This window comes from Electrona antarctica, assembly GCF_951216825.1.
Source record: "Electrona antarctica genome assembly, chromosome: 22".
Lineage (NCBI taxonomy): Eukaryota > Metazoa > Chordata > Actinopteri > Myctophiformes > Myctophidae > Electrona > Electrona antarctica.
Window position 1 is genome coordinate 28741361 of NC_136805.1, and position 25574 is coordinate 28766934.

General features: G+C 42.0%; 2 protein-coding genes across 4 annotated transcripts; both read left to right on the forward strand.

The window, feature by feature from the left end:
• The first annotated feature begins 561 nt into the window (after positions 1-561).
• LOC306915236 (transforming growth factor beta-1-induced transcript 1 protein-like) lies at positions 562-14306 on the forward strand. The gene is made up of 11 exons (XM_079492517.1): positions 562-784; positions 3804-3961; positions 5564-5631; positions 8146-8282; positions 8543-8624; positions 9780-9864; positions 10559-10741; positions 11096-11269; positions 11527-11608; positions 12352-12500; positions 13067-14306. Exons 1-11 carry the CDS (start codon positions 772-774, stop codon positions 13331-13333), a joined length of 1398 nt encoding a protein of 465 aa, XP_079348643.1. The 5' UTR covers positions 562-771; the 3' UTR covers positions 13334-14306.
• Positions 14307-15106: 800 nt separating this feature from the next.
• Positions 15107-23132, forward strand: patl2 (PAT1 homolog 2). 3 transcript variants are annotated; one of them, XM_079492713.1, is made up of 19 exons: positions 15107-15250; positions 16566-16704; positions 16807-17111; positions 17211-17273; positions 17367-17420; positions 17508-17675; positions 17794-17865; positions 17992-18146; positions 18420-18494; positions 18597-18720; positions 19340-19457; positions 19555-19685; positions 19762-19815; positions 19895-20037; positions 20648-20804; positions 20895-21041; positions 21170-21267; positions 21378-21518; positions 21984-23132. In XM_079492713.1, exons 1-19 carry the CDS (start codon positions 15203-15205, stop codon positions 22015-22017), a joined length of 2226 nt encoding a protein of 741 aa, XP_079348839.1. In that variant the 5' UTR covers positions 15107-15202; the 3' UTR covers positions 22018-23132. The 3 variants fall into 3 exon arrangements, with proteins under 3 accessions (XP_079348839.1, XP_079348840.1, XP_079348841.1); XM_079492714.1 differs by having other exon boundaries at positions 19555-19679; XM_079492715.1 differs by having other exon boundaries at positions 17998-18146.
• The last annotated feature ends 2442 nt before the right edge of the window (positions 23133-25574 follow it).

A 25574-nucleotide genomic window follows, 5' to 3' on the forward strand; every position in this document is an offset into this window, starting at 1 on the left:
GCAATCTATGCATTAGTACTAAAGAGCATCTGACACCACTTAAATAGTGCATCGTTTACAGTGGTTCTCAAACTTTTTCATGTCAACAAGGACCTCCAAATTGATATATTTTGCCATGGACCCTATCTCATAACAAGATTTGTTATTTTTCCCAAAAAAAATCACATTCAAGATATTTTGAAAATAGCAGATCTATAAGCTCACAACCATTGCATTGACATAGATCACCTATTTTCAAATTGGTTGAGTGGTTAAAGTTCAGTTTGATGTTATATTAACTCTTTTTGCTGGGGACCCCCTGGAACCACCTCAATTACCCATACCCCATGGGTGTCCCCGGGCCGGACCCCACTTTGAGAACCACTGGTTTACAGTGCCTTCGGCGTTCACCACAAAATCCCTAATTTTCTATCCCAAATATGGACTAGGAATGTCTAGGATGACGTCATGTGTCCGGGGAATGGGGGGTTGTAACCGCAGTCATTTAACTACGCCTTCTCCCGGTCTGTGGTAGTGGCAGCGGCTGGTAAAGGCAATGCACAGGAAGAGTCGGAGGGAGGGGGGGAGAAGAAACGGGACGCCCTTCTCGTTTGGCGGATAACGGAATCCAAGAAGTTATTCGGGGCCAAGGCGGCAGACAATAGCGCCGTTACTGAGACTGTCCATCTTGGTATGAAGGACTTTGAGAAACCGGCTTTAAACACATCCATAACAAGCTAATGCTTGTCATATTCAGATCGAGCGGGGGGAAGAAACGTTTGAGACTTTATCATGGACGATTTGGGTATGTATTACAAAATGTTCCTCATTCGAAACATTGTAACATGTTGATGTGTCTTTGAAAAGGGGTGGAGTGTCCACGCAAAGCTAAAGTAAAAACAATAAATATTTCTTGTTAGCCTATAAATTTGCTTTCGCATTTCAAAAAATTCAATAACATTTATAAATAAACAGTGGCTATACTTGCGTGGAATATTTCGTTTTCATGCAGTTACAGACAATGATTCTGTTAAACCACTTCAATCATGGGGGAAAATAAGCGCATTTTTTTTCTTTCTCTACCTCAGATGAGACGTTAATTTGCTTCAGGTGTTAATTAGCCTACTGTACATAATCTAGTTGGAATCATCTGGGCAAAGTAGGCTGCCGCTATATAGTAGGTAATTTACTATAAAGTTGATAACGTGATGCACCTATTTTCTCTACTACACCATGCTCCAAACCACTAGGATTTATGAAAGATTAATTCACCTGATGACATGTTTATGTTACCTTTCCCAGCCACATACACACACTTCCCAGCCACACACACACACACACACACACACACCAGGGAACAGAATACTCTAGCAGTAGTATATGCCAGCATTGAGTGTTTCCTGGATCCACTGCAAATGCAATCAATTATTGCAAATTAGATTTCAGAAGCTCCTCGCAGGCCTTCTCTCTAGTCCATTTGTATCGACAAGTCTGGAATAGAGAGAAAGCCAAAGCCACGTAATGTTCATCAATGTGTCTTTCATTCTGATTCTGAACACTGGAGGACATCAAAGAAGGACAAGGGAACAAGAGTATTAATCTTACAAATGCCTCTTGAAACAGAAGGAGTTGTAGTAGGCAACATTCCCACGTTCTTCCTTCAAAGATGTGTTGAGCTTGCTGTTGTTTCAGCATGGGAATAGCTCTGTTGGAGAAGGCCTGAAATAGCACAGGGCCACGCTGCTATTTCCAAAAGCCACACAGTTCAATGAAATGGAAGGGTTTGTGCTTCGAGAGAGAACAAAACATTTCCTTGTGTTGTAGGAGCCTCTCTCTTAACAACATACTGTAGTTCAGATTCAGAACTGGGGTTTTATGCTTAACAAGCATTGTGAGAAGGAATGGTTGGATGTAGTCGACACGTTGAATCGGGCACATCTGGATTGGATTGCACACCAGTCAGTTGCCAGGTGACTAAAAGCTTAGTGTTCCCAGAAAGTGGCCATGTTTAGGACTGGCTGTTTATGCTGTTGTCCACCCCTCTTGTAAGTTTGCCTTGTCAGATTAGGGGAGGCTTTCAGTGAGAGAGACCACTTGTTGGAGAAACATCTGCCTAAGACAAACAAGTCGACAGGCAGCTCTAAATATGGTCATAATTCCCATTGAGAGAGGTTCAGCTCCTTATATGAGCAGTCCAGTCTAGTCAGTATAAGACTGAGTGTGTGTGTGTGTGTGTGTGTGTGTGTGTGTGTAAGATAGGAGGGGGGGGGGGGGGGGGGTTAAGATGTAGGCTATGTGCACAATATTCCCACCACATGGTCGTACCAAAAGTCTGAGTCATCTGTGACAGGAGTGACTAACCACAGATCCTTTAACAGTGGTGTAGGTCATACTATGTCTAGAATTCACCCGGGCCAGTCACCATGGCCAGCAGAGCGGTCATCCAGTGAAGTTTAAATTCAGTGTTAAAGCACCTAAAATAGGATGGAAATAAAGGCCCCGGCCGGCCTAGCGGTTTGTGTACCTACAGTAGGCTCCTGCAGCCTGACAATGCGCATTGCAGGTTTGAGTCCTGTTCCTGACTAACTTTGCTGTATGTCACACTCCCCGTCTCTCTACCCTTGTTTCCTGTCTGTCTCCACTTTCCACTATCAATAAAGGCAAAAAGCCCCAAAAATATATATATTTTTAAAGACAAAAAAAACACCTGCCTGGCCTCTCTCCTATCATAATCTATCAATTAATTAGATTTGATTCATCTATTGCATGAATCCAAGTTCAGACACCACGTTTTTGCTGTGGTTTCAGTCACAGAACTGTGATAACAATAATACAATAAAAAATAAAGAATAATATATTTTTTTAAATGATACAAATACTGGATGTTATAGAAATAAGAGTTAGGGTTAGGGTACGATAGCTTATATATTTACAGCAGTGTCACAAAAGAAGGGACATATTGACGTAAGAGTTGTCAACTTGTCACAGTTAAAAGGGGGTGGGGTAATTTATTTTGATATCAGTTGCAAACACTTTTCCTCCTCGCCTTCCTTTTCATACTCTGGCACGTCTACTGAAATGTTTATGTTCTAATAACTTGTCTTGAATATGTCAAGTCATTGAGCTGTTCTCTGTATGAGGCCAGATTGTCTCTCCTGTCCTTTGGCCATTCAGTGTCTCAGGTCTCTCTGTTTGGTCTCTGTGTCCTTCATGCTATGTCAGTCTGATTTTGTGTGGGCTGATTTCTGATTTGCTACTATGTTATCGGTCACTGAGGCTGTCTGTCTCCCTTTAGGAGTGCCCGATCCACTTAACTACCCTCTCAGTCCTCGTATTGTTGTGTTTGGTACGTAATTGTCTGTGTTTCACCTTCTATGTCTGTGAGCCAGTCCATGTTTTGTTCTTGACATGATCTATCATTCCATTTGTTCATGACCCTCAATCTGGTTTGCATGATCTTCACTTCCATGTTTGAGCTTGCTTTTATTTTTTTACTTTGAATGTCATGGGGATTGGGGATAAACAATTGCTGCTATTACCCATTGTAAATACTGATATTCTAATCTACACCACAGAATAGGACATTATCTTTAATTACCAGCACAAACTAATGTGAAACTAAACTCATCAACATAAACATTCCACTATTATACTACTACTATTTCACGGTTCCTGTTGAAATATTATCCTCTAATGCTTTGTTCTGTCTGTTTGTATTTCTCACTTTCTGTCTTTTGTCTGTCTTTTTCTCTACCTTTATTTGGTGTCTCTCTTTGTCCATCCTTCTTCTCTCTCTCTCTCTCTCTCTCTCTCTCTCTCTCTAGATGCCCTCTTGGCAGACCTGGAGAACACCAGTTCTCCTTTAGCCAGGTGCCCTGTCCTGCTTACCTCTGATCCTCCGCCCACCTCTGAAGCCATCACAGCTGTCTCCCAGGACCCTGACCAAGACAGGCCACCACCACCCGCCTACACCCCTCAGCAGGTAAGTGACCATTGTTCTTTTGGTCTTAAATAACTACACAGTTGTCATTACGCTATTGAGCGTCGCCCCTTTCATGACGACGACAGGCCCGGAAATGCATTTCCCATTAGAGATCAGCGGATGAGCTTTTTTGTCACCCGAATCCGAGTGTGCATATTTATAATCCGCCCGTTATCCGACCGCATTAATTAATTAATCCAATTTATATATCCGCAACCACCCGAAATCCGCTGCAGGGAAGCACAGTGTATAGCCAATCTACAAGCTCACAACGCGCCGCTGGCTCGCTGAGACGCGTTGTGAGCTTGTAGATCGGCTATTTATAAGTTGTGTCACTCACCACTGCCGACAGTTCACCAAAGTTACGGTTGTATATTCCCATTTCCATGGCAACAAGGCTGCCGTCCGTTCAGTCATTCACATTCGCACATCGCAACGAACGTCTTTTCATGTGGCATATATCCAGCCCTCGCTCCCATGCAGTCCCATGGCACCGAGTCCCACGCCAAACTTACATTCTTCCCTTCTGTTTCAGTTAGTTGTAAGTTTCTTTCATACTCTCAGCTGCCTGTTAGTCAAATTTGTGCCTGATGGAAAATATTATTAATATATACCCTAAACCGACCCTAAACTGCGGTTAACCGCGGCATCCGCGGCTAAATCCGCCATCCACTGGTCTCTATTTCCCATGCATTTTTCACATAGACGTTTAAGAAAGTATTTATTTAAAGACCTTTTAAGCCTCGGACAAAGCCAACTCGGATCGTGACAACTCATGACGACAAACACATTTATTTGGTTGTACCCTGCCCTATTTTTCTTCTTTCTTACTTGTTCTTCTAATTAATATCAAGTACAAGAATTGCAGAGCCTACATAACTGGTAGGCAGGATCAATTTATCACAGATAATATTTAGCCTACTATATTTGTTCCTGCCCAGTTCATATCAGCCTGTTATCGGTTCATTTGTAGTGGCAGCTTGAAATATTAGCGAATGACTTTTTCATCATATTAGCGAATGACATTTTCATCATATGTATGACTGACAAAATTAAGATAATATTCTATAAAGAAATTAGGTTCATTATCTCTACATTTTGTCAGGAAGTTAAGTTACTGAAGACACCCCCTATAGTCCGGCAGCTGGGGGTGTGGAGTGGGAAATTTGGTATATAGTTATTTTTATTGGCCTAAAATATATAATCTATATACATTACATACATTCACGAATCCACTTGCTGACCGGCTGTCAGCATTGTTCAAAAAAAATGTCAAAAATTACAAAATTTCAAGTACCATGTGACATGTCAAACTAGGGGGTTTTCATGATTCTGAATCCATTCCAAGCATTAGTTTTGCACAAATACACCACAAATGTGATAGGTCAGCACATTTGGGCAAGTGGTTATGGTTTTGTATCTATAGTCCAAGTTTCTATCGTTCAGAAATTGAGTTAGAGCGGTATCTGAATTTTAATGTTTAGAAAAAAATATTATTAATATGCTCTAATTGATAACATACTGGAAACTTATAGGAAACACATAAACATTCTGTCGGGATGCTGTGTATTCAAATAAGTATTTATTTTCATCTTCCTTCAGACAGTTTCTGCTGCCATGAAGTCCAATAATGGCTCTCAGAACACCAACCCAGACAAACAACTATACAGGTACCCTCATCCCTGCACTCAATTATAGTGTCTTATTAATTATACACTAGACCTGTACGTGCCCGTCGGCCATCGGCCTACTTGAGAACGATGCAACTTGGGAACCTTATAATACCCGTTGTCAACTTGTCGTAGCACCGGTTTTAACTGTCTGTCTGTATCCCACATGGAGATCTCTGTATCTACCTGTGTCTGAAGAGGGCAAACTGACTGACTGTGAAAAGTGGACTAGTTAAGTAATCAATTGTCAGGTGTGGGGTTGCCATGGCAATCAATTGGCTGAGGCAGAGGCTGGAAATTGCACAGGTGAGGGGACTTGGCCTCATTACGCCCACTGGCAGAGCCTGACCAGAGCCTTTTGTGGTGGTTCTGGACAACCGTGGTACTGGGCACTGCACTCCCTGCGGGGCTGTGGAATGCGTGTGTCGAATTTGAAGTCGGTGGGGCAAACGGTTCTTGAATTACGTGCATTACAACCGTGCACACGCACACACACAGAGACGTGGCACATTTATAGTTAGATTATAATAGAATGACTAGCTTGACGTTGGCGTTCCAATGGACGAATGAGTGATTCCTATACTGGTTGTTCAACTTGTGAGTGGAACTGAAAAGATAGCATGAAACTCTCTGCCAGGTAGCAGTTCTTCTTTATGTATCACTCATTCTGTCTATAGCATTGTAGTATTATTGCATCAACTACAAGACATTGATTTCTGTTAAGGGACCACTTCACCACTTTTCAACTTATCTTCATATTGGTCCTCACTAATGTCCATGATAAAATACCACAATTGTTTTCTACTCAGTCTGTGTCTCATTGGAGGTCTGTGGGCAGTTCAGAAACCCGTCCAACAGTGACTCCAAGATATTGAAACTGCAGGCTTTCTTTTCCTGAAAAGTTGCAATGAAAACATGGAAGCCATCGTTCTCACGATAATACAAATCTAAATATATTTAAAAAAATCACACCCGTGTGAACTGAGTGGTGGAACTACACATTTATTGTTATAGTTACTGTACATTAGAACCAGGAAAGCATCTGTGTCATAAGTACTCTCCGCATGAATTTCAGTCGTCACATACTAACCATAGCAACCATGCTCGTTTTTTTGGTTGCTAACCATAGCAACCATGCTCGTTTTTTTGGTACGAACAAACACGGGTACACAGGTACAAAGCCAGTTGTTGGAGTGGTTTGCACCACTCAAAAATATCTGCCTAACGATGTCCACTGGTGGACGCGTGTCTGAACTGCCCACAGCCCTCCTATGAGACAGACAGAGACCAAAATGGTGGTGTTTTATCATGAACATTAGTGAGGACCAATTATATAAAGATATGTTGAAAAGTGGTGACGTGGTCCTTTAATATCAATTAATTTAACCCTGCCAGAAATGTCCAAACTAAATCTCTGAGGTCCTTTAATCTCAGTCCTTAATGCCAGTAAGACGCCCTGAGGGCGAGGTCGCGTGCAGTTCGTGCACACATCCGCCTGGGTGATGGCAGACTGCTGGGCGAGCGGTGGCGCTTTGGCATGGGGGGTCAGATCAACATATTCTGTACTTGCCATATATGGAGCGTGTCTTGAGTGTACAGGGTTTGATGAGGTCAGATCAACATATGAAATGTCAGAACAGGAAGGACGGGTGGGGAGGGATCTACAACATAATGGAATGTCAGAACAGGTCAGCTCCATATAAGGCTTTAGACGTCCTTGTGCCATTTGCTATGACATTTTCCCCACTTAAATCAGATATACTTTCATACTTTGTTGACCAGAGTCCCCCAGGAGTCTACTTGGTCTGCTCCTTTTTTCACTCAAATCTCTTTTGGCCGAAATAGCCGATTTACAAGCTCACACCGGTTGTGAGATTATAGATCTACTATTTTGTATGAATGCTCACCCCAGAATAGGGACGCTAGGGTTCGTGTGGTTAAAGAGATGTTATCTGACAACGGCAACAACAGAAGAAGTGTCAGCCAGCAATAGAAGCTGTACAAATCGTTTTGGAGATCTGCCTGCCAAATAAACAGCAACATAGTATACTGTACAGTCTCTTGGCTGAGATTAATCGAACATTGTTGCTAGACAAGTAAGTTAATGTCTGCACTGTTGCACAGCTCTTTTCCCACAGGCAGATTCAGCTGCTACTAGGGAGCGTAAATCTCGAGTACATTCATCTTGTGGTGACTATTTTGGATGAAAATAATGTAGCCGCCAGCATACCTGTAGCTCAGATTCTTTTAAATGATGTTTCTTCAGCAGCTAAGTTGCCTTCATCAGGCATGATTATAACCCTGATAAGAAGATAAGAAAAACTAAGTGAGAAAACCTTGGTAATGCTGCTGCAGGACACATACAGTTGTTGATGGAAAGATCTCGCCTGTTGCATGGAATTCAACCTGTCCCTTCAGTTACTGGATTGTCTCTCTGGCTGCTAAGTCAGCCTTGCATTCATTAACACTCTTTACCGGTAACTCTCTTTACGTCTATCTCTGTATGTCATCTAGCACGGTGTGTAAGCCCCGATCTCCCCGCACAGCAGACCCTCCTCCGGCCTTCTCCTCTTCCTCACTGCTGGGTGGAGGTCTTAGTGAACTGGACCACCTGTTACAGGAGCTGAACGCAACCCAGTTCAACATCACAGGTTGGTGTGCACGCAGACACGCATGCATGCATGCATGCTGCTCGCATGTGTGTGTGTGTGTGTGTGTGTGTGTGTGTGTGTGTGTGTGTGTGTGTGTGTGTGTGTGTGTGTGTGTGTGTGTGTGTGTGTGTGTGTGTGTGTGTGTGTGTGTGTGTGTGTGTCAATGTGTGTGTGTCAATGTGTGTTCTCTGTGTATTTAAGCAGAAGTGCATGTCTTCTCCCTGTGTGTAACTGTGAGGTGAATGTCTTTGTGTTGTCAGATGAGATCCTTGCTCAGTTCCCCACCACTAAGAAAGATGACAGGGAGAAGATGAAGGACAAGAATACATCACCTTCACCTAGGTACTCACTCCATTCCCTGCTGTTTCAGTCACATGAAACTTGTTGTGGTTCATCCTTTCTCGTCATCCTGTCAGCTGCTTTTAACAAGAATAATACCGCTACTAATTGTAATGAATAAAAATATTGTATGGATATTTTTCTGTAGGCTAGTTTGTTAGCGAACCAAGGGATGTTTATCTCATGGTTTATGTTGTTTCCCAGGGCAACAGTTTCAAACAGGAAGTTCATAATGGTTGGAACATTCAGGACAGTGGTCTTATTGTTTGAATGAATGATCTATAATTCAAGTGAAAGAAATATGAACACTTGCACTGCAAACAGTCTCTATAAGCTGCTTAGAGGTTAACTACTTTCAACCTGGTGTAGCCTATTTTGGACATGTCATTATTGGTGAATATATATATATATATATATATATATATATATATATATATATATATATATATGAGACAAAAAAGCGACTCCTGCACATCCAAAAAGACCCGTAGGAGGTGCAAGTCTAGTTAGCAGGCATAGACATCAAAAAGAGAAAAACCTTCCAAGGAAGGGACTGCACACTCCAGGGAACAGAGACGGACAACTTACTGCATCAACTTATTTAATAGTGCTAATAAATAAGTTAATGGCGTTTTTAAAACAAACATTGAACTAAAAACAAACATTAAACCGCCCTTCATTGTCAATGGCGTTTTTTAAAACTAACATTAAACCTGTGGGGCTAGCGCCCCTCAAAAATAGCAGAGCTGCAAGCTCACAATGCATCGCATCGCAACACGTGTCTGTAGATCAGCTATTTTTACTATATTAGTATAAAATAGGGCTTAACAATATTTTGGCTAACATCACAGCATCTTTAATAATAATACCCAACCAAAGTAGTGTCCAGTCTGCCCACATCATAGCACGGAAATGTGCTTAGGGTGGTCAGCATGAGAAATTATTATGGCATTGTCCACGGTCATTAGAAATCATTAAGTTTAAGTATGATTATTTAAGTTACATGATTTGTAGCACATTCAAAGTCGCTGGCTGTATGCAGTACCGTTAATCATTTGTCTAGTAATAAATAATGTACCATACATGAATGGTTGGATTGAACTCTGTATGTTGTGTTTGTGGCAGTAGCCAACACAAATATTGTCTCTTGTATTCCAGTTCAGCAAAGCCTTCCGCCACTTCAGCCACATTGGAACTGGACAAACTCATGGCCTCTCTGTCTGACTTTAGAGTCCAGAGCACAGTAAGCATCTCACCAAGTACTGCATGTAAATGCAGCATTTTAAGAAACGTGGTGAACTGCTAAACTGGTCATCTTAAAGGGTTTCCTGTTCTTTGAAACAGTTGCTCTCAATGTGAGTGCCAGGGCATGCTGGCATTCACCATTTATTCACAGCTGTTGCACTCTTCTGCTCATTTCATGGTGGATTCATAATTCAATTCACTTTGTTCATGAGCACTTTGCTGAGTTCATGCATGAACTAATACATCTGGCTCCAGATGGCATCACATACTGGTAGCTAAATAACTAACAAACCTTTTGCTTTGGATGGCTAATAAATCATCAGTTGGTTGGTATGTTATGGGGGTGAGATATGTCATTCTATCATCATTACTTTAACTGACTGTGATTCAGAAGGTGTGAAGATGTTCTAACTAATCTGTTTCTATTCTTTGGCAAACCTTTCAGCATGTTGCTGATGAACAGCTAATTTATTTTCGCTATGACTCATTGATTATTACATACCTTCTCTCTTCCTTTCTTTCCCCTCTGTCTGGATATGGTCACTGCCCAACCCCAGTGCATCACACACAATCTCACATCAAGACGTCACAGGTCTGATAGCCATTTTCAGGACAGCACCTTTGGGACTAGGTCCATGCTGACCTGTGTCTTGTAATCCCACTGTGTGTGTCCTACCATTTCCCTTTACTAGCCAGCTGCACCTGTCACCCCAGTTGTCATGGTACCACAGCAGCCAGCTGCACCCCCGCAAGCCTCATCCGGAGGCTCATTGGACAGCATGTTGGGCCTCCTCCAATCGGACCTGAGCAGACAAGGAGTTCAAACGTCCTCTAAGGGCAACTGTTCAGCCTGTCAGAAGCCAGTAGTAGGGCAGGTGAGTTGTTCTCCACAGGAATGGACGTTTTCTGCCTTAGCAATGAGCTCCTCCTTTGTTTATACAGTTATACCTGATAGGGAAGACCTTGACGGTCTTGTGATGTGGGACAAAAAGCTGTATAAAAAAAGCATTCTCATGCCATTTATATCCAGTATTTAAACCAATAGCCATCGTCAGTGTTGATTTAACTCTGAGTTTGTGCGAATGTAACTAATTGGACCTGTAAGATGAAATAATACAAATACATATAAGGGGAGATATCTGTCTCTCTACTCACTCACGTATTGATCACTATGCACACTGTACATACAGCCCATCCGCTAAATGAGCTTTTCATGCGTTCATTTCCAGGTGGTGACTGCCCTGGGGAAGGTATGGCATCCGGAACATTTTGTGTGCACCGAGTGCGAGACAGAGCTTGGCAGCCGGAACTTCTTTGAGAAAGATGGGAGGCCGTACTGCGAGTCTGACTACTTCACCCTCTATTCCCCACACTGTTCACAATGCAACAAGCCTATACTCAATGTGAGTTGAATACTAAGTTGTGTGTTGAACGCAGTATGTGAATGCGTGTCGTTTATTTGACCTATAAGCCTAATTTATGTGTTGAACGATGGTGTTGCTTGCTGACAAGAGCTGATTGTCAAGCATATATTGCGTCATATTGTATAAATGAAGCCATAGTCTGTCAAATTATATGAACCTGAACAGCCCCCCTTACAAACACTGCTGTAAAACTACTTTTGAAGCTGTAAAACTACTTTTTTCCTGCTGTCATTCAGAAAATGGTCACCGCCCTGGACAAGAATTGGCACCCAGAGTGTTTCTCTTGCGTCAAGTGCAGCCGGGCATTTGGAGAGGAAGGTAATGGCCAGTACACATCCTGTGTGGTGTACTCAAACGCACACAAAGCCATGAACAAGAGGCTGCAGAATGTTCAACACTCCACATAGCCCTCAAAAACACCCCACCAGCCAACATATATAAACCTCCATTTGTCATTAATAGTGAATTGGCAAAATACGGACAGAATATGTGTTTCTTCAATACTTGATATAAAGGAGAAATAGACACGTATTCAACATTATAATATCTTCCTTGTATTTGAGTAGATCTTGTGTTTATAAGAAATATAGTAATAGTTGTGAAAATAGGACATACTCCCCTGCATTCATGTGCATAACATATTACACTGTAGTGTAAACTATCCTTAAAAGTCTACTATGCTTCTGTAGTCTCCAATAGACACTACAGAAGGGTGCATATTAATGGTGATAGAACACATTACTGTTGATTCTCTGTATATAAGTATATCTTCTATGTGCACATTATACTGGTGAAAGATTACACATTTATCTGTGCCTATATTTAGATTTATTTACTTTCTAACTATACCTACATGCCATGTACATATTGATATTGATATATATTTTTACTGTGATAACCATACATACACATAACTAGTTTATGCCCATTTTACTGTAATATATTGCACATTACAGTTATTTATGTCTGGGCAGTCCCAGTCTTGTATGTTTAATGTCATACACATATGTGACAAATGGTGACCTGTTTCAAAGCGTGACAACTGACAACATGTCATTTAGGCTTCCATGACCGCGAGGGGCAGCAGTACTGTCAGCAGTGCTTTTTGACCCTCTTCGCATCCCGTTGCCAAGGGTGCAGCCAGCCCATCCTGGAAAACTACATCTCAGCTCTCAATGCCCTCTGGCACCCGCAGTGCTTTGTCTGCAGAGTAAGCCCCTGTTGGTGTTTATGCTGTGTGTCCCTCATCATTTCTATTAAGTGTCACATAAGTCACTGTCTGATTCTCAACCTTTTTAATTTCAAGGATCCCCAGTTTGCATTAGACCACAGACCCCCATTTGATACAATTTGTATCTATGTGACCCCAATTCACACTGTAAAATCCTCAGTGTTAACTCTGAATTACCTCTGAGTTACAGACCCATAAGAGTCCATTTGGGCCCAACATTGAGAAACAGTGATGTAGAGAGATATAACTCATCTGTCATCATTACATTAACCCTGCCCTAGCTTTTAGGCTTTTGATCTACAATCTTACCACAAGTCGCATAGCTATGTGTTGTGAGCTTTTAGATCATCTATTTTCAATTGTACGATAGTGTAAGGCGTGAATGGTTAAAGCTCTCACATGCCATGCCACATGCTTTAGTCATGCTCTTAGACGACTATGTGACAGTTGGTCTTATGAACGTGTTGCCCGACAAAGTATAAACTAAGTAAACTAGGCTTCAATGTGACTGCAGCTCAATTGCTTTTTCTTCCCTCCTTCCCTAGGAGTGCTACAGCCCTTTCGTCAACGGCAGTTTCTTCGAACACGAGGGCCAGCCACTCTGCGAGGTCCACTACCACCAGTCACGCGGCAGCGTGTGCCAGGCCTGCCAGCAGCCGATCCTGGGCCGCTGTGTGACCGCCATGGGAGCCAAGTTCCACCCCCATCACCTGGTGTGTCACTTCTGTCTCAAGCCCCTGAGCAAGGGATGTTTCAAGGAGCAGGAAAACAAGCCGTACTGCCACCCCTGTTTCATCAAACTGTTCGGCTGAGGACCAAACCAAGATGCTGTCATCTGAGTGCCCCCTCCATAGGTCACCATGCATGGTGACTTATGAAAGGGGCACTTCATATGTGAAGCTGACCATGTGACTCTTTAAGTTCTCTATCAGTCTGTTTTGTGTCAACAAGAAGAAATGATTGTGGAGCTGGTCTCTTTCTGGGGTTATAAGAATAATAGATTCAAGAAAGGGAATGGAGAGGAAAAAGATAATAGCATTAACCACTTTCAACCTGGTGTCCCTATTTTGGGAATTACATTTTTGTCAAAGATTTGAAACAGTTTAAAAAGAAAAGTCTATATAAATAAGAAAATTGCGAACATATCAGATCTACACACAGAAAACGTTGCATCTCGACGTTTTGTGAGTTTGTACATCGGCAATTTCCAGTATTTTTGCCACAAAAAGTGTAAAATAGGGCTTAAGTTGTCAAAATTGTATTTGATATGGAGGAAAGTGGACTGCCATTGGACTGGCGGACCGGTAATATGTGCACATGAGATTAGCCAACCGTAAAGTAGTTCAGAGTGAAAGACAAAATGAATGAAAGAAAACCATGATATTGATGTTTTGTAAAATTGCCATATGATGTCATGCTGATGTATGTAAATCTTTTACATACTGTATTGATTCAAATTGAATATTTACCACTGATTTTTGTTTTTGTTTTTGAGAAAAGGTAAATAGAAAAAAAAATTATAATCTGGTTGAGAGCTAAAGTATTGTTTCAATGAAGGACTTGTACTGTGGTGCAAGGGAAAATGTTTAATATATTTGCTTTACATTGCAAAAAGTATCAGTGTCACTGCTATTGCATTTATATAGATATGTGCTGTCCGCTGTTTTGTGTACCAGCTAAGCTATCACGTATTTGTTACAGTGCCAAAGATATTGCATCATATTTTCACCATTGTTCTATGCATTTATTAAAAATTGTAATAATGATACCAAAGAACATAATAAACGACTATTACTCTGTTCAGTGCACAGGATGTAATGAACCAAGTGTAATAAAAAACCATGCACTCATAATAATCAGTGATGGGCACATTGGGCAGTAATTAACTTAGTAGGGTAGAATACTAGCTGCACTATGAAACCTTCCTCTTCTACCCCGGATTTGAACCTGGTTTCCTGCGCAAGTGCTGACATACATTGAGCTAGAGCCTGTCTGCTTGCTCAGGGGATACATTTAATATTGACCATCAGGTCAAATTTGTGTCAGATCCTGTGTCTAGGTGAGACATGATCTGCAGGGAGCCAAAACACAATCACCCCAATTGTACAAGTTGTATTGTATTATTAACATACTCTACCATACAGAGAATTTAAAAACTACGTGACTATTTGTATTTTAGGGTGACTTTCACTTTACTACATTTCAAGATAAATATTGTATCCTAGTATTTTGACTATAGGCTACTATTTCAAATAATATTTGAAATACATATCTACAAGCAGTTTGGACATTTTGGTGGAAATAAAATAATGGTAGGCCTACTTGTAATCTTTTAAAAGCACGTACTTAATTTGAATAGAAGTAAGTAGCCTATATATAAGCCACAAGCCACTAAGCCAGTAACCTACTCCAGTACTTTAACTCAAGTACAACTTTGACTCAGCAACTTTCACTTGTTGTAGATCAGGAGTAACCATCGCCGGCTCTTGAGCACCTTGGGGTCAGAGTAATATACTCTGCTTGGGGTTGAGTACTAGAAAATACCTCGGGCCTGTGCGCTTTAGCTCTGTACACGCCTACCTACGTCACAGGTGTCTTCTTCATTAATTAAGTTAATGAGCGACCCCAGGCGTTGACACCAGAGACAGCTTGTCGAAAGAGTCACCGCAATTCCCCCCGTAATGTGTGACACGATTTTGCCGAATACGCCACTGAGTGGCTCAGAACAAGTAAGTTGTACACTACAGATTTTGTTTGTGAATCTCTGGGATAAAGGAGACCAAACAGGGTGCGCTAGAGGGGTTTATTGGAGGAGCGCTCTGGAGTGAGTGGAGTCTGTATCCAAGTGGGAACACCGTACGGCGGTGTTAACGCGACCAGATCCGGGGTCCAGAAGATCTACAAACTCACAACACGTGGACTCGCGATGTCTTGTGAGCTTGTAGATCTGGTTCGCCAACAGATCTATATTTCGAACTGCTGGATCTGCCGCTTTTCGGGGTATAGATTTAGGTGCTTGCAGTCTGCAGAGACTGCAGAGTGCAGACCTATTTGCGGCAAGCATAATGTATGTAATAATTCTGATGGGGTACTAGCCGAAATGTGGAACTCTAGATTTATTTATTTTAAATAATGGGATGAATCTAGAGTTGCAATACCATCCATTGACTCCCCATTCATCCAATTTGCATCTGCGATCTGCTTGTATTAAACTATGTTAAAGTTAAACTCGCCAACATAACTCTAGGCCAAGCTTGAATCTTTCAATCTGCAAAGCATCATAAAAATACACCGTAGACATGTGATCAGATAGCCTACTTTCTGTCAAGAAATTCTCTGCCGTGATATTTTTTCTATTAACTGTTGGAGTTTGGAAGCACTCGTTTTATTAACGGCTGCCTCCGTTATGTGAAAATTCGACAACAGAGGGTGGTACGCAGTAACCTGACTCCGCCAGATGGGGCAGCATAGAGTACACTGCGTTCCCCCCTAAGGAGGGAGGAACCCAGTGTACTCTCTGCTGCCCCATCTGGCGGAGTCAGGTTAGGTACGCAGGGCCGTTCAGTGACTTTGACAAGTGCTTCCAAAGTCCAACTAGAAAAAGAATCACCTGTCCTGCACAGAATGTCTTAGCTGTCTACGGTGGATTTTTATGAAACAAACGCTTTGCAGTTTGAAAGAGGATAATTCAAGCTTAGACCTACAGCTGCAGATCGGAAATGCAATCTGGATCAATGGACTGTCAATGATTGATTGAAATATTTATTAACAGTTTGCAGAATTACAGTACATTTCAAGCACAAACTCAATACAAATACTGTTAACTGTGAGTGGACGACCCAATTAAGCATTACACTTGTTTACAAGAGGGTCCACCATGTTCAATTCATCAAAACAAATGGACTACTCGGAGGGTATTGCAACTCTAGATTCATCCCATTATAAAAGTTGAGTTGCAAATTGCGGCTATAAGCCTAAGCCAGACACGTTTGTCTAACTTGGTTATCGTTATCTGAACTCTTGTTTCTCTATTGTCTTATGGAGACTGAAAATGAGGTCTCCCAGTCACAGTGGCCTGAGAAGGGAGATCCGTGGAATGAAGGAGACATGGACTGTGAACTACAGCAGATGGCAGAGGAGGATGAGATGATAGATCTCTACAATGAAGAGACGTTTGGGTTGGGTATGTAAGATTTGTATGCCCTGGCCTGGATCATGACACACAAACCGAGGCCATACTGTGAACAGGTAAAATGGGAAAATGCACCTTGTTCCGACTGTCTAGATCTGGATTCTGAGAACACGGTGACGGGAGGCGATTCCAGCAGACGTCTCCTCCAATTTGCAGAAACGCCTCCAGTCCCGCACATCTCCCCACCTCCAGTCCCGCACATCTCCCCACCTCCCACTCCGCGTTCCCTCTCACCCTCCCCTCCCAAGCAGCACAGACCACAGTACATGCCCACCTGCCCCGCTGGGCAGCGTGGCAGAGGGAGGGGACTACGGGGACAAAGGGGAGGGCAACGCAAGCCACAGGTGTTTGAAGACCCGGCTGTGATGAGAACAGTGGAGGGGCGACCTACTCTCAAGGTAAAGCAAACTAATTTAGTTTTGGAAGACCAAGACCTAACTGCATGGCAGGTTGTCCTTCTCTTGGACTGCTGATTTTAATTTTCTTTCTCTTTTAAGAGTCTTGACAGTGCCATAGTTGAGTGTGGAACTCCTCTGTCCTGGAGTGGTTGGGATGAAAATGTGAGTTACTAAGTTTAACAGACACACACGCACGCACATTCACGAAGGGATTTTGCCTACCACCCTGACTAAATTGCTTCCTTTTCATCTTAGTGGATGTCAGCATCTCACAGAAGGACACGAAAAACCTCTGGATCAATTCTACAGGTTAGTTGCTGAGCAAATATATTCTGCATTTTAAGCGAGTTTACTGAACAATGAAGTCATCATCCTTTGTGTGTATGTGTGTTTTAGGATAATGCTATAGTGTATATGATTGATGGTCATGATGGCAGAGGTCATCATCCAACCTCCAAGTTCCTAGTAGAGCCTCCATACCCCTTCCCCTCCTTCAGAGGCAGGAGTGGATCCCCCAGAATACCCTACTATAACAGATCGTTTGCCCCACGAGGCTCTCCTCAGGTGCACAATTAAGTGATTATTTTGCATAGTTCATTGTATTAACATTTGGGCAACTTTCCTAACTTTCTTTTGGGAAGTACAACAATCTTTATCTTTTATTCTTTAATTATTTTTGCAGATGAATGGCGTAATGCCACAATCCCCCCTTCTCTCTCGTCAACCTCTGGCCCCACGGCAGCTTTACAATCAGGTGACCTCCATGACTCCCCTCTGGCCTCTTCTAATGCACGAGTAGAGAGATTGTAATTGTGAAACCAAAGGGTAAATTCATTGCGTGGTTTTTCTTTTTACTCACTGAGCTGTGTTTCTTCTGTAGAATCAGACGGGGGGCTTTAGGTTTCCATTAGGGCGTCCATGTTCCCCCTCCCGTCACTCAATGGCCCCCAAGATGATGCAGCTTCGCTTCGGAACCAACTCTCCAAGACCGGCCCCCGTGTACAGTCCTTCATCTAACCCAGTGCAGCGTTTCAGGTCTGTCTATGCCTCATGCCTCATGACTGTAGTAGATATGTGATGAGGACTAGACCTTTTTACATGCATAAAGACTTTAATTTATCAAACCATAATCGATCAATTTTGTCGTTCGAAGTATGAAATGGGGTAACTCAATAGTCAACCTCGGAGGATGCTTTCCTGACGTTTCCTGATAATGCTTAGTTTCACAGAACATGCTGTGATATTTAAACTAGTAGACAAAGTACACATGCATTTAAGAGTTGTCATTTGTCCCTGTCTAACCCACAGTTATCCCGGACCTGTTACCCAACTCCACCCACAACACAAGCGACAAATTATTCAGAAATTCCGGACAATACAACGGTTGGCAGTGCTTGGCACTACACTAAGCTTTCCTGCTTTCTTTCATATTAAAATCACAAACTATTAATGGCTCTATTAAATAAGTGCATCACCCCTTTGTAGGAAACCAGAGCGTTGGGATCCTTACTGTGATCTCATGACAGCCAAAGAAAAGGAGTGGATCATCAGACTCCAAATGATTCAGCTACAAAGTGAGAACCCGTACCGTGAGGACTATTACTACCAGGTATTCTAGCATCAATAATATCCAAGCTTGGCTCTATTAGCCCTTCACTAAATCCCACCCCAAAAAGCGATTGTCCAATGCCAATCCAAATAGTTTAGCAACGGTTGCTATGCAGGTCAAGCTTTCTTCACTGCTAACGTGCCTATTGGACAAGGATGGGTTGGGGAGGGACTTAGTGAAGGGCTAAGCCTTCAAATGTTGAACCCAGTGGCACAATCACACATGCATCTGAAATGGACACCTCCCGTTAACTCCCATTCGACATGAGCGAAGGCATGGTGTGTCCGGTTGCAGTGCTTTGACTCGTCCCATGCCGTCACGAATGCCTAGGTGGCAAACTGTTTGTGTGGAGTTCAATATTGTTGAACGGCCCGTGATGTATCTATGTGAGCTGGCCCTTTGCTCATCATAGAATGGAAGTGAACTATATGCGTCTGTTTCAGTCATGCAATGTTACTGTCATGCACATAAAATAGCCGATGTGACTCAGTGTAGGCTTGGAGATCTGCTATTTGTGTGTGCGACTGACACAGGGCGCAAATCAGGCATTGTACTACAGTATGTGTCATCGTCAGAGTGAAAGTTATTTGTGATTTGACCATTTCTCTTATTCAACTAGGAGTACTATCGGCGATTGGAGGCTAAACTCACTGAAGAGGAGCTGGGCATCAGGAGCAAAAAGGAACCGCCCAAGCTCACCACACCCTACATCACAAAACTAGAAGCATATACACCAGGTTTATGACTTATTCACCTGTATTATGTTGTTAAATCATGCTGTCATCTCATTTGCTAGCGTTTTCTCATATTCTCTGTATTCATCTGTTCTTCCAGTTGTGCATATTGAAGGTTCCTTAGGTCAGGTTGCTGTGTCCACGTGCTATTCCCCTCGCCGTGCCATCGGGCCCGTCCACGCTGCTAAAGTTACACACAAGGTTCCACACAAGGTTCCAAACGAGGTGATGGTGTGTGATTTAAACATTTAAAACATCATCCGTCAGTCTTTTACGAGGCTTTGCCTAAAAAGAATATTCTTAACAGGACCAGAAAGACACCAGACAGCAGAGATTATACCTCCTCAACAAAATTGAACAGGTAAAATGGTTTCTAGTCACGCATAGTCTTGTTTGTGACTCCCAAGAAGTAGGTGTCACGTGTCACACCTGTCCTGCAGTTGTTCATAGTGCTGATGGAAGTGGAGGACGCAGAGAGAGTGAAGAGCTCTGTGTTGACGGAGGCAGAGGAAAAGAAGCTGAGAGAGAACACTCAGGGAAAGGTGAAGCACATCCACTCAGAGCTACAAGACCATGATGCTCTGTGAGTACTACACAGTGTTATGATATTAGCCCATGCACAGTACATCTTAGTCTATGTACTTGAACTTGAGATACAGTGTACTTGATATGTATTGTGTACTGCCGGTACTGTAGCATACTTTATAGATAGGCTACGAGAGACATCTAGGCGGCAGCAAGGTCAGCCTTGCTGCAGTAGGCACGTTCTTCTGTCTCATATCTTATTGTCACGTCATTATGATCCAGCACTATATATGTTTCCTGTTTGTGTAATAAACTTTGTGAACCTTAGCGTGATACTGTCTCGTGTCTCGTTAATTTGTTCTCCCGGGTACCCGCCGGCCGCCGCCGCAGTCGCCGTACCAAATGAATACTTCAACAGGATTGTCACACACCACCCAGCCTGCACACACTACCTGTCTGTCAGAACCAGACGAGGGTCCAGTATTTAGATTACAACACACAGCATAATAAATTAAATTGACTTTGACATACTAAGATACTACTAAGATAATTTGTGAACTTGACGAACAGATCGCTAGCATGAAAGTAACACAGGTCACCATTGAAATGACCTTTTGGGACACTTTAGTGCTGACAGCCAGAGTAATTTTCAAATGTTTCCACTGCAGAGAGTTGGGTGAGGAGTTCCTGCCTTGTCTACTGATTTCCAAAGGCAAGAAGCTGCTGGCCAGACTTATTCAATTTTTGGACCATGATTCCACTCTTCATATTCTGCGGGTGGTGAGCTCTCATTTGCATACACTGATGGCCAGAGATGCAGATGAGGTAAGGGATCTATGTTGAATCCTTTTTGTGAAATGTAGAGATGCTTTAGTGGATCGTTTGTATGAAATGTCTTCCATCCCTACTTCTCAGTCTCTTCCGGTGCTCTTCCCACCTCTTCGGATTGTGATTGGAGGCCTGAACTTCAGCCAGCTCGTTGGGGTCCTCAAGATTCTGACAATATCGGAGTCTCTAACATCTAACAACAACATAAACCTGCCGCTAACATGTCAAAACAAGGTCTGTCCTTCCCATGGCTGCTTTGCTTTCATTCACTTTATTGTTGGACATTTTCCTTCTGTCTTTTTGGACTAAATCAGTGTTTCTTCCTACCCCTCCCCTTTCCCTGTGTTTTTGTGTCTTTTTAGTTTGGGCTGTCTTTGCTTTATGCCCTCCTCTCCCAAGGAGAAAAGCTACTCTCCTCAGGAGCTCCACTGGAGCCTAGCATTGGTGACTTTGAGATCTGGTGAGAATTTTCAACCCAATATTTCCATAGGACCTATATTTTAGTTTTATTTGAGTTTTTAACATGCCGTTGGAGTTGTATTAAATCTTCTGTTCTTTGTGCTTCTTCAGGACGGATGCAATTTTCCAGGTGGCAGGACAACTATCCCAGTGTTCCTTGGTAGAGCCCCTCTTCATGCCGCCTAACCTGCTCACTCTCTTCTGTCGTTACCTGGACAAGCGTACTGTTCACCAGCTGAAGAGCAACTTGGAGTGAGTCCTCCACACACTGTCATAGTTGTTTTTAATACAATCATTAGACTCGGTCTGTAAAGTGCTATAGTATAGGGCATAGCAGGGAACCAATTTTTGCTTCTGTTCAAAATAGGCCATTCATTGTTCTCATGGAGATTTACACAAATTATTATATAAATTATTAAGTCTAGAATCAAGCCATCCTGGTGATCATGACCATAAGGGTATTTACTAAAGATAATATATCATATAATCATCTAATTAAATATTCTAACTTGATTCTAGGCCTAAAATAATTGGGTTTTTTGATTGAATAATTGAATTTGGAAATCACTATGGGGAAAAATGAATAGTCCTGTTTTGAATGGAACCACAATATGGATGGCAATGTTATAACATGTACCTGGCTGCTAATCACTTGAAATCAACATACTGAATTTAATTGTGTATTGTCATAAGACTGGATGTTTTCATTGTATCTAGATCTGCAACAGGATTCCTAGCTCTTGCATCATGAACTTGAGACAGGCTGCATCAGTTCTTCAGCCAGTGACGAGGATGTGGTGAGCAGTAGTCTGCAGTGAAAGGAGTACAAGCATAGCGCAGTATTGTAACTGTCTATAGCTATGTGTTGTACCGTGTAGTTTGTGTTTAAAGACACTGATTGCTATTCCCCTTTTTTCTTTTCTCCCCATCCTCACGTATTTATTTATTTTCTCTGCACTCTAAAACTGTTTCCACTTTGTATTTCCTTTGTCTTGTACTCTCCTCCCTCTGGTCCCCAGGGCCCAAGAGTTTGAACATTTTGTCTTAGTAGATCAGATATGCATTTTGGTTAGTTCAAAACAAAACAGCATTGGGATCACTTTGATACAGAGTTTGAACATTTTTGTCTTAGATCAGATACAGTTTGGTTAGTTCAAAACAAAACGGCATTGGGATCACTTTGATCCACGATTTGTGATCATAGAATTATCTCTGCAAACAAATTCAATAAATTAATCGCATATCTTTAAAACCCAAACTCAGAATCTGTTCCACTCTGATAGGGAAGTTTTGAACTCTTGGGCCCAGTAGATGTAGCAATGCAAGTTGATTTTGTTTGGAACCCTCAAAGTGCTACCACCTCCCATGAAAATGTGTCAAACGGTGTAGTTGGAGGAATGGCCAGTAGGTAGTGCTGATGGATTCATTCCAAGTTTTATAACCTAAATGGCACCACTACCCTCAAGTCAGTGCATTATCAGGACAACTGTCAGACATTTAGAGCAAAAAACTGTTGTAGTCTGAGATACCTGTTGTCACATACACTATTTTTTAATTTGATCAAAGACTTTGGAGACTGATGGGGTAATGGAGGATTGTATAGTAATTTATGATTGTACAGCTATGCTCATTATTGTAATTAATTTATCATGAAATGGCACATTGAAATGCTGTGCAAATTTTGGGTTCTTTATATAAAACATGTAGAATGTATGCATTGAGCATGCATATGGGTTACAATACTATGCTGTATTTTCAATCGTTAAACGTTTCAGTTGTAAAGTTTTATTAGTTATTTTGGAAACTGTATTTAATTTGCACTATTGTAAAGCACGTAAGCATAAGATATAAAATTCTTTAAAAAAAGCTTGTCTTGACATTTGTGAATACTGTTTGAGAACTTGGATATGGGTTATGCATCAAGAATCAGTTGCACTGTCTAAGGTGGTATACACACACGGACGATTTCGGTGTTACTCGGGCAAGTAATTAGCCCATCTGCCCTTTTTGTCACACGGAGACGGCGTTTTGGGGGACTTAAACGGCTAATTTTGAAACTACCTTCCAGAGTGGGAAAGTTTGGAGACGCGACTTTCTCGTCTCCGTGTGTATAGTAAATGCCGCCTAATTTGCTGAAACGGTGATGTCATAGTCCCCTCGCCCCCTCCAAACTAACTAGTGTTAATGGTTTATTTCACCATAACCACTTACATATAAATATCACAGCTATTTTATATTTGCACATAATGTCTATAAATCTCTTCTCCAAAAATAGCCGATCTGCAGCCCGCATGCGCATGAGCTTGTAGAGGAGCTATTTTTGGAGATGCAAGAGGGATAAATGCCCTTATGTAAAACACTTCATGCAAGTTCAGTAAGGCCACAGGGGCCAAGCTGTAATGTAAATTATAATTGATAAACATAATGAAGTAGTTGGTGGAACACGCAGTTGGCAGGAAGAGTTTATATCCAATACCGGCTCGTTCAAAGGTCCCCTCAAAACAAATCAACTGAAACACTAGTTAAAATTATGAACAGACATGAAATGAGGGGGAAATTGATTCGAACCCATTTCATGGACTGAAGCTTCAAATTACCAGATGCACAATAATGGCAATGCATGTATTATATTAATGTTCAGGTTTAAGAGCCCATCAAGTGATAAATGGCATCTTGAAATATTTGCACATTGTCATGTTTCTGATGTTGGTTGCTTGGATGATGGATCATACATTTGGAGGTGTTCTCACTGTGTAGACTGTATGTAATGGTGCTACTGCACTCTTGAGGCCAAGCCAGCTGCTCCTGCCAAAAGAAACAAGAGAATTAATGTATGGTGAATGACTACTTTGCACTTCTGTTTAAACTGGCAGCAGACCCCTGCTGGTATAAATCTGAGCAAACTGCAATATATAAGCCTGCCTCAACAGAACAAGACATGCATACCCCTGATGGAGGTGCAATTCTCACACATACTATTCAACAACATTTAAGAAAACGTGCAGGAGTTTCTGTATTAGAAGAGAAATTGGTTGGAAATTTGGGGAATGTCAATCATGGGTTGAAAAAACGATTTTCATCAAATGTTACAAATGCACATGTAGATCCCCTATTATTGTTATTTTTTAAACTCTTTCAAAGTATAAAAGTGGGATTAGGGCTGATTGTTACTGTATACATCTTGTGCCATTAATACATATAGCTAAATATTACATTTCGAACATTTCGAAATGCTGTCAACTCAACTCAAACTTTATTTATAAAGCACATTACAACGACCAAATCTACCAAAGTGCAATCTGAGAACCCATCGTCAAAAACTAAAGGAAAAACAGCGCCCAGTCTGTCTCGAGAGACTAACCAAATCTTCAATAAAGACTTAAAGGCATCTAGTGAGGGAACAGAGCATGCATGGAGGGGAGTCTAGGGCCAGCCGCTGGTCAACTGGTCTTAATAACTGTAGTTATTACAGTTTTGGTAGTCGTTATATTTTGAGCCATTATTACATTTTAGGTACTCTATAGTTAGTTACTACAGTTTCACCACAGACGTTTTGCTGAGGGGCATTTGGCTCAAGTCAGTGATAATCCTGTACTGTGCAGAAACACACCTATGTGACATTCCTAAAGAGGGAAGCTGATTGGAGTGACGTGATGTGACTCTAGAGTCTAGCCTAGGGAAAGAAAAGTGCGAATCCATGAGAACCAGGATGTTAAGGCTCAAACTCAACTTTCGGCTTCAAGCCATGGTTAGTAGTGCATCCATGCTCCCCAGATGATGCTTTGGTGACCCAAAAAAAGCCTTTGCTCTAGACCGCTAGTGCCATCCTTAGGCCAATATTTCAAATTGCACGCACACGCCACGCACACACACACGCGCAGACCATTTTGCATTTTACACACATTCATGCTGCCTGTAGGAAGAACTCCAGATTGCAAGATGAACCCTACTGATTTTGGTGGCAGGATGGCAGCATATGGCCCCTAGGTGTTTCTGCAGGACTTTTAGACTCTTTTTAGACCCAATGCTCCAGTCCATAGAGTAGACTTTGAGGACGTGCATTTCCACCATATCTGTGAGAGCTTAGGACTGTCCCACTGTCAAATCATCAAGTGCTTGATTTATGCTCATTTTCCATAAGTCTGCATCTCAGCAGACTTTGCCTGTGGGAATTACCCCCATTTCATAGCATTATGAAGTTAAGTAAGAGGTAGGCTACTGTATATCAGCGCAACCCAGAAGCTTAAGAAAAATAAAATGAAAATCTTGCCTGGCTGCATGTGGCCGGCCGCTGCAGCAGTGTGGACA